The sequence below is a fragment of the Chlorocebus sabaeus genome, chromosome 25, assembly GCF_047675955.1.
Source record: "Chlorocebus sabaeus isolate Y175 chromosome 25, mChlSab1.0.hap1, whole genome shotgun sequence".
Classification (NCBI taxonomy): domain Eukaryota; kingdom Metazoa; phylum Chordata; class Mammalia; order Primates; family Cercopithecidae; genus Chlorocebus; species Chlorocebus sabaeus.
Window position 1 is genome coordinate 75,831,687 of NC_132928.1, and position 9,335 is coordinate 75,841,021.

The 9,335-nt window shown below is 45.3% G+C and overlaps 1 protein-coding gene across 1 annotated transcript; it reads right to left on the reverse strand.

Moving 5' to 3' along the window:
• Window positions 1-542: 542 nt before the first annotated feature.
• ZP4 (zona pellucida glycoprotein 4) lies at window positions 543-8,541 on the reverse strand. Its single transcript, XM_037986247.2, has 13 exons — window positions 8,367-8,541; window positions 7,962-8,086; window positions 7,774-7,876; window positions 6,275-6,427; window positions 5,287-5,474; window positions 4,684-4,781; window positions 3,659-3,789; window positions 3,294-3,483; window positions 3,072-3,222; window positions 2,680-2,758; window positions 2,420-2,422; window positions 858-959; window positions 543-670 (listed from the first exon to the last, which is right to left on the reverse strand). The coding sequence occupies exons 1-13, from the start codon at window positions 8,539-8,541 to the stop codon at window positions 543-545; spliced, it is 1,626 nt and encodes a 541-aa protein (XP_037842175.2).
• Between the last annotated feature and the right edge of the window lie 794 nt (window positions 8,542-9,335).

The window sequence follows — 9,335 nt, forward strand, 5'->3', positions numbered from 1 at the left end:
TTAAGTCTTAGTTCTTAAGACTAGGAAACTAACTTGTCAGTTTGGCTCAAAACTAAGTCTCTGATGATCAAGGCACCTCCAGTTGGCCAATCGATAATCAGATACCTTTAGTCACTGTTCTAGACATTGGTTTAAGTCTGGTGCTCAGACCAGGGAAGATCAGCATCATCTAGGAAATGGTTAGAAATGTGAGTTTAAGCCTTTGTCCAGACTTACTGAATCCAACTCTGAGAATGGGACCAGTCATCTGTTTCTACCAGCCCTCCCATGATCCTGAGGCACTCAAGTTTGAGAACCAGCTATCTAGATTCATAATTAGTTTTACCCTAGTTTCATTGATCTTATGGAAGAATTTTATTCTGTGTTCTGACCTAAGACCTCTGCTAAGCCTGAAATTTTTGTATCAGTTTTTATTCTATTCTCAGTTGAGTTATACTGCCAAGCTTAAGAGATAAAATGACATGAAGAGATGAACTAGACTGAAAGTAACCTTTTACCTTTCAAATGAGAAGCTCAGCACAGGCTGGGAGTACAGTCTGGTTTTATTGACATGTTTGGTCTGGACAATTCAGCTGTCTCTTGATAGCCAAGTAGGATACTAACAAGCCTCCAAGGATTAAGGTCCCAGAAAGGCCTGCCACCCACAGAACTTTTGAGTCTACAGGAGCACCTGGAGGATGGAAAGGTAGATTAATGTATACTAAAACCAAATGATTCGGTGTCCTGACAAAGACTAGCAGTCTTCTGCTATAGGAAGGTCAATTTCTTTTGACTAGAACACAAGGGGTAGAAAGGAAGAATTTGGTTTGACTGGTAGTTTGGTTCACTAGTTAGATCTCCTCCTCTTGGATACTTACGGAGCTTTTCTGGAGGGTCCTTAGTGGCTTGGAGTAGAATCATGGGGCCTTTGCTAGAAACACTAGCAGTAGTGTTCTGAAAAATGGTGCCTGAATTTCTTCCTGTTAGAGAAATGAGACCTAGTAATTCATTAGTTTTTGCACCCATAGAGCAGGGATAGAAAATGTTTTGGTACAAGGCCAAGTCTCTATAAAGCTTGGTTCTATGCCTTAAAAAAACCTCATTAAGTGTATTAATACATACTTGAACAATTGAGATTTTATATCTGATGCCATTACCTTAGTTTCACCAGGACTTTGCTATAAAGATGTTAGAAACTATCCCTGAACTGCCATGCTTTTCTAAATAGAGTCCTTTGACAGTAACATGTTTATAATTCAGAGATCTTTCCCTGTGATTCAAAGGTAACTAGTAGAACAGAACTTGGAGGCTGAGGTGCAGAGAAATTTAATGAGTTTAGTTCTGGTTTTCAAATGAAAAAACAATTTGATTCACTTGAAATATAAATAGTTTTATGTTTTCTGTATTCTATGTTGTATTAAGAAAGATGGCAAGTGGAAGAATGGGAAACAGATATGCAGGTGGACTGTGAGGAGGAAAAATATTTCTGGAGTTTGAGAGCAGCCCAAGCAACATAGCAAGATCCATCTCTATTTAAAAAAAAAAAAAAAAAAAAAAAAAGGCCAGGTGTGGTGTCTCACAACTGTAATCCCAACACTGGGAGGCCGAGATGGGTGGATCACCTGAAGTCAGGAGTTCAAGACCAGCCTGACCAACATGGTGAAACCCTGTCTCTACTAATACAAAATTAGCTGGACTTTGTGGCACATGCCTATAATCCCAGCTACTCAGGAGGCTGAGGCAGGAAAATCATGTGAACCCGGGAGGCGGAGATTGCAAGCAAGCCAAGATCTCACCATTGTACTCAAGCCTGGGCAAAAAAGAAAAACTCCCTCTCAAAAAAAAAAAAAAAAAAAAAAAAAAAAGACAAGCTGGGTATAGTGGAATATGCCTATAAGTCCTAGTTACTTGGGAGGCTGAACTAGGCGGATCACTTGAGCTCAGGAGGTTGAGGCTACCATGAACTATACTCATGCCATTGCACTCCAGCCTGCATGACAGAGCAAGAACTGGTCTCAAAAAAGAAACAGTGTAGAACTGTTTTAATTCTACTTCTTTTGCCAGTTGTAGGACCTTAATCTAAGGTGGTTCCTTCTTTAGAAGTAGGGATAATATGCATTTTTGGAGATGTTAAAGTATTTAATGTTGTACTTTGCATAAGAAGCACCATTTAGTTACTATGAGTTTTGCTAGAAGGGACTTAAAGCTTCAGAGGTCATGAATGCCAACTCAGAGGCTAGACAAGTAAAGGTAGAATCAGGTAGACATACAGACACATTGACTTAGAAGCATTGGCCCCAACCAACTAGAGACCACATTCTAGGTCCACTCATTCTACTTATAGATCTTTAGGTTGCATTGCCAGACCTGTCAAGCAGGTTTAGACATGTTTACTATCCAGGTGTATCTTGTTAAAATGAGACATAAGATGGCCATAAACTGCCTTGGTTTGTGCATGAATTCAAGTTCATATGGAAAAAGCTAAGGTTGAGGGTTACCCGAACATTTATAGCTTATCTTAGACATGGGATTCTGGGAAGCTAGTCACCTTTGTTCTGTGGCACTGCAAGTAATTAGAGAAGCCTTAGTAAGATGAATCTTCACTTTGAGTTGTTTAGCCAGAGACTAGGAAAGGTTAGACATGGGACTCAAGATTCATTCAAGTCTGTCCTCTAACATACAATCAGCTTAGATACTCACGACTGAGATCAGGACAGGTTACCGCACAGGATGGTGTCTCAGCAGGCTGGCAGACTGACACGCTGCAGTGCAGATGCACCTGGGAGCCAACAGAATTCAGATCATTTGTAGTATCACCATGCTACGTGTCTCTAAACCTACTTTGTCTCCCCAGGAAGAGGTTCAGGAAGTTATCAGAAAATTGATATGGTCCAAGTTGATATCACAACAGCACTAAGGAACTGGAGTCCAATTGACAGATGCCACTCATGTGATTGGTAACAAGGGTTGCTCTGAGTACCAACAGCCAGCATTAAAGGGCTTCCTTGGCTGCAGAGTAATAGGACATGGAAACAGTTGTAAGTTGGGGAGGTTCAGAGCCCTGGTGAGGGTCATGGAAGGGAACATCCTACCGGTCCCCTGAGGGCCTGTTTCTCAGCTGTAGGGTCCACAAAGCTGAAGGTGAAGATGCTGAAGCGCTGGTAGTGAGAGGGAAATGGAAGATCCAAGGCTTTCTGGACAGGGATCAGCTGAGTCTGATAGTTGTCTCCAATGTAGGGGCAGCTAGACCAAGAGACCTGGCAGTCAGGATGGGCTTGAGAGTCTCAGCACCGGTACATGAAAGAACCACTTACCCCTTTACCAGGATGGGCCACTGTGGCTGACTCAGGGGGTCTGTGCTGGGTGTTGCCCAACACTGATGTAGGAGCAGCCCCAGGGAGGGGTCTGTTCTGTGAAGGATGGAGACCTCCACATAGATGGGATCCCGAAGCAATTTCACCACGGGGTAGTCACCAACACCATAGTAGGAGCCATAGTTTTTATCTGCAAGAGGCAGAAATAAGGATTTAAAGTAGTAACCTCTCAGTGACTTGAGGGACTGTCACCCCCTTAAATAGCCCCAAGCCGCTTAAGTGTCTTGTTATTAAGTTAGGGTCTTCATGCCCCAGAAGACTGGATTTAGACTATAGGCCAGATACTCCAGCCAAGGGGGTCATACCTTTGGCAATCTGAAGTTCCAGAGTGAGGGATCCAGGCTGGGTCTCAGGAAAGGGTGGTGGGAGAGTAAAAACCTGGGCCTTGATTGGGAGAGAGTTGCTACTTACTGAGTAGCTGCAGCTGACATGGAGCCTGCAGAGAAACAAGATTTTGACTAGTTGGTTGTGGGAGAGGCAGGTGTCAGTTATACACATCCTTTCTTTTTAACTCAAGGAAAACATTAAGTGCTAGGCAAGTGTATAAGTATGATGGATGTGGTTCCCATCCTGCTGGGAGCTGTATTTTAGCTGGGGAGACCAATATGCAAGTAGGACCAATGTTTGAATTGGAGATAAGCACACAAATAAAGATGCATCATGAGAAACAGACCTACTGTAGAGGAGATCAGGGAAGACCTTAGAGGTACCTTGATATGAAGGTGAAAGAAAATCAACTTGAAGTAGATGGAGACCCTCACCCAATATAGAGCAAAGTCTTGAGGCAAGAAAGTGCTTGAGGCCCTTTGAGAGTTCCATAGAAGAACCAGGCTGCAATCGGGAACAGGGAGTGAGGGGCTGAGAATGTTCAGAGTGAACAGGCTGGAGATGAAGTAGGAGCTGTTTTATGCAGGGTCCCGATGTTCATCTTAAAGCTTTGTTTTTTTCCATGGCTTTAAGGTGTGTGATATGATAGACCTAAGGTTTTAGAGGAATTCTTTTGGCTACAGCATGGACAATGGAGAAGGCCAAGATGTAAAATGGAGAAATGTAGGCTAAAATGTAGAATGGAGAAGGCCAAAATGAGAAAAAAATCGTTAAGTGAAATAGCAGAACTCCAGGTGAGCTTGAGACTTAGGTCAGGTTGGAGACAGCAATACAGATGGACTTAAGTAATAGGCAGTGAGATTGGTGAACCAAGGTAGCAGACAGGTTCTCCTAGTACCAAGGAGTGCTCATTTGTGGATTCAGGGCTTACCCGAGAATGCCCACTTTATGGAAGAGGGGAAGTCATTCTGGTCAAGCAGGGTCAGGTTACGCAAGCCCTTACCTGAAGATGCTGTCACGAGTGACAGAGCCGTGGCTCCCATTTTTCACATCCCTAGTTGCTACCAGTTCATTTTCATATACTGCTCGGTCTCCAGTGATCTACAGGAACAGATGGAGAAATCTTGATCATTTCTGTTAGTGTTACGCTGCTTGACTCGCATCTGGTCTAAGTCCTCAGCAATGCTACCCTGTCGTATGTTACATTTCCTATTCCTTCAGCAGAGGGGAGAACACATAGCAGTGACATCCTGGCAAGTTATCACTTTGCCTTATTTCAGGACAAAGGAATTGGAAGGGGAATTTGAGTACCTAGAAGAGGCAGCTGAAGCACTACCAATTCCAGTCAGCATCCCTGCTGGTTTCTTCTCTATGGCTTGGTAAATGACAGCCTCTTAGCTAGATCACAGCTGTGATGCTCTTAGCTGAACACCCAGAAGAGATTAACTTTTTCAGTGATGAGGTGTTCTCCTGCCCTAGAGACTCTCCCAAACTAAGCAGTAGTCACAAGTATCCTTCATGGCCAGCGTATTTCAGCCCTCCCCCACTAGTCACTATGACGTTCCCACCCGACTTCCAGAGCCAGAAACAAAGCCCAACTGCTCACCTGTCTTGTGGTGCCACAGGAAGTAAATGGAAACTGGAACAGAACAAAAGCTTGTGTTGCCATCACAGGGTTACACGCACTGTCATTCCTAAGGGCCAAGCGCACAGAATCCAAGAGCAGTGGTGGTGAGGCCACGTTCCGAGACACAGCGATAGAGAAATGGCCCTCTCGGGTACAATGCAAGGTCACTGAAACAGAGCAGCTATGCTGAAGGCAGGTCATCTCTCCCATTAAGGGGAGAACCAGATGAAAGTCTAACCACTTACTTTTAATCCCACTGAGAAGCTGGGTGTTCCCGGCTGATGGCCTCAGTGCAAGATCAGCCACCCAGTTTAACCCGGGCTCTAAATGAGCTCCTGGGGTTGAGTCTTACCTCCCCAACTTATTGTGCGACCTCAGGCAAGGTATTGTGCCTCCTTCAGTTTTATTTAAGAGGGGGATAGTAGCTCCTACCTCATTTTGCTTGTCAATTAAGATTAAGATCTTAGAATAGAGTGTGCAATGTATTAGGTTGGTGCAGAAGTAATCCCAGCTTTTGCCATTGTGGCAAAGGCTGTGATTATTTCTGCACGAACCCATAATACTCTGAGGTTGAATTTCTGTTAGAAAACCTCAGAGCAGGATTTGAAACATGCAGAAAGCAACAGCCTTGAAGTGAGGCTCCCTAAACAATCCCAGAGTATCAGCCAAAGTCGCTGTTCCTTGGAGAAAAGTTAAGTTTCTGTCAATTAGCAGTATTTGGCACTAGCCATTATCTGGCACATAGCCTTCAAGTCTAAGTGTTATTGGCTTTATATCTGGATTCTGGGAGAACGGACAGTGGAAGCTGTAGAAAGGTCTGTTACTTTGGGATCCGGTGTTCTTGGACGCGTGGCTACATGGCAGCCTGCTATCACGTGCGTTTGCTTTCTGAGCAAACCCCTCTCCGGATTTCACTATAATTGGCACACTTCCTCAGCTGGTTTCAGAGGTGTGCTCAATTACTCACCGGTGTTTCCGTAGTAGCAGGAATTCACCTCCTCAGAGCTGTAACAGCAGCCTAGCCCCTCACAGTCTCCTCGAGAGATGGGTGAAGGTGCACACGGCAGCCTGTCCCGCGCTGGGATGGAGTCACACCAGTCAGTATCTGGAGCATCTCGGGCTGGGTTTTGAAAAAGAGTAAGTCAGGTTAGGTAATGGAAAAGTTAGATACCATTTTGATACAAGTCATTGACTTTGGATTCCTGTAGATGTGTAGATGATTGAAATAGGTGTATCTATTCCATATTGTAGATACAGTCTTGAGCGGTTACATGCTGTAGATTAAGTCTTGGGAGGTTGTCAACATTAAGTCACCTTGTAAGAGTGCCCTGACATTAGTTTTTTTTAAAAATAAAAGAATGCCAACAAGATTCGTAGAAGCAGTGGGAGCTTCTTACTCCTTCAAGTAGCAATCCTTCTGTTCTATAGAGGCGTTTCTCAAGTCTTAGTTTGGATATGAGTTATCTGAAGATTGTTTTTGAGTTCAGGTCTGGTTCAGAACTGGGGTAGGACCTGTGAGTCCTCATTTTATTAGTGCTGCCGATCCTGGCTATGTACTGGGAAGGAAGGCAGGTGAGAAGAGGGAATTGAAAGTTTGAGTCTGTTCTGACTTTGAGGATGGGCTCTCAGTCAGGCGAGACTTTCTGAAGTTGAGTAGGCATCATACTTCCTACTGTTTCCTTAGGGAAATGATCAGATACCTCAGATACCCCTCCAGCTGGTGGGATGGGAGACCTGGGTCCTAGTCTCAGTGCACATCTATCTCCATGGAGGTGTTGTTCCAAGTTCCCTTGCTAGCTTCAGTTTTCTTTCCTATCATTCTCCCTATGGGTGAAAAACTCCTGGTTCTGGGAGTTCTTTGAATCCCAGCTCAGTCACTCACCAGTGATAGGCCCTTGGGCAAACTTCCTGGCAAGAGATAGGTTGGGTGGTTTTTTTTTTTTTTTTTTTGAAACAGTTTCACTCTTGTTGCCCAGGCTGTAGTACAATGGCACAACCTCAGCTCATCGCAACCTCTGCCTCCCAGGTTCAAGCAATTCTCCTGCCTCAGCCTCCCAAGTAGCTGGGATTGCAGGCATGCACCACCATACCTGGCTGATTTTGTATTTTTAGCAGAGACACGATTTCTCCATGTTGGTCAGGCTGGACTCGAACTCCTGACCTCAGGTGATCCACCTGCCTCAGCCTCGTACAGTGCTGTGATTACAGGCATGAGCCACTGCACCTGGCCAGAAGTAGTGTTTGCAGCACTAGGTTAGGATTAGGGAAGGTAACACCTGAAGTGCTTACACCCATAGTGCCTCGGCATTGAGGAATCTCAATTGGTAGTTATTCTAAGGATTGCCCATGGAGGTGAGAGTTGGGACATGATCCTTCGTTAGTGTCAGGTGTCACTGCACAGAACCTGTCAGAGAGGACCAAGAGCACTTTCACCCCTCCCAGATCCTGAGAGCTTCCAGCCTTTACCTAGAAGATCCATAGGACACTTGAGCAGCTTCCTCTCTGGAACCATCTTGTGTTCAGCCGCACCCACTCCTTCAACTCCGACTGGCATGATGTAGTAGGAGTCCTGGAGAGACAGGCCCTTGGGAGTCAGCCCGGATGGTAGCATGAGGGGCTTCACTCAGTGTCCCTGGCCACTGGGTCATACTCACCCACTCAGTGACATAGCAGCTGCTGCTATAGGTTGCCTCCAACACCACGGAGCTGCCCGGACCCTTTCTTATCCAGGTGCCACAGTCAGAGTCATTCTGTAGCTTGTGCGGCAGCCCTTGGTTGTCTGGAGGGGTGGGGAAGAGGTAAAAAGACAGCAGTCAGTCTCCAGTGCCAGAAAGGACAGTCAGCCTTGCCATTAAACCCCAAGGAGCAACTGTCAATTAGAGGAACAAGAGAGAAATCAGATTCAGATCAGACCTAGTTATAACTTAGACTATTTCTTTTGCAGAAAGATGCGACAGGTTCAGAGAGGGAAAGTATCAAGACAGGAAGGTAGGGGAGATGTCTTAGGTAGTAGAGGAGACATCATTGCTTGGGTAAGCAAGGCAAGTCATCAAACTTACCCCAAGTTATTAGTACAGGAGGAGAAGTTGCCTCCTGACTGAGGTTTACAGCAAACTGGAAGCTCCACAGCCCACAGTGGAGCACACTGGAATAACCTGGTGCCTCAGGCTTATGCTGACCACTCAAAACAAGAGATAATGAAACACACAGCAAGACACACTGCAGCAGCCGCATAATGCTACCGGGAGGTCCTACCGGCCGCAGGCTCTCCGCCTTCTCTCCCCAGAGCCAGGGGTCTGCCTGCCCAGGTTCCTTTATGTACAGAAGGCAGGCTTGGTTTCAGCTGCACATCTTTGTGACACTCAGGTGGGATGCTTTTAGAAAGGGTAATTCTTCTAGCCTCATTTGCTTTGGGGCACAGTCTGCAGCTGCCTCACATTAAATACCACCATCCAGGCAGACTTCAGAGCCCAAGAAAAAGGTAGTAACTTTTAGCTAACAGAAAAGAAAGCAAGCAAGCTTCCTCAGGGTTGCTCAGTGTAGCATTTGTTCCACTAGTTTGTTGAGCTTATTGACTTCAGAAGACCTCCTTCTACAATTTTGCATATTTGGGTGTGAAACTGCCCTCTATGAGCTATGGGGTCTGGGTATGCTATGAACCCTCTGAATCTTGGTTTTCTCATCTGTAAAATGGGAATGCTATCTCCTGGCAGTGGTGGTTTTAGGATTAAGTGAGAGATTCTATGGCAAGTTCCTGGCACAGGGCTTGGCCAAGCAGTGAGTGCTCAGTCAACATTGTTGGGTGAGAGTTGGGGCCCTTGAGAAGCCTTGTCACCTCCTCCACCCATTCTAGAAAAGTTTCTGTACAATTAGAGCCTGTCTTGAAACTCTAGAAAAATCTAAACTTGTTTCCTGAGAAAGGTTGATTTTGAACCCTTTCTTGGTTCTTAGAGGGAATCCTACCACAGCCATTTTTCAACAAATTCCAAAGCGTTTCATTGCCATAACTGTCCTGCGGTGCTTCCCCA

Coding starts and splice junctions, on each gene's coding strand:
- ZP4 (XM_037986247.2), bottom strand. CDS start 8,541: ATGCGGCTGCTGCAGTGTGTCTTGCTGTGTGTTTCATTATCTCTTGTT. Junction 8,087..8,366: donor TCCTGTACTAATAACTTGGG/GTAAGTTTGATG, acceptor CCACCCCTCCAG/ACAACCAAGGGCTGCCGCAC. Junction 3,223..3,293: donor TGGCCCATCCTGGTAAAGGG/GTAAGTGGTTCT, acceptor CTCTTGGTCTAG/CTGCCCCTACATTGGAGACA.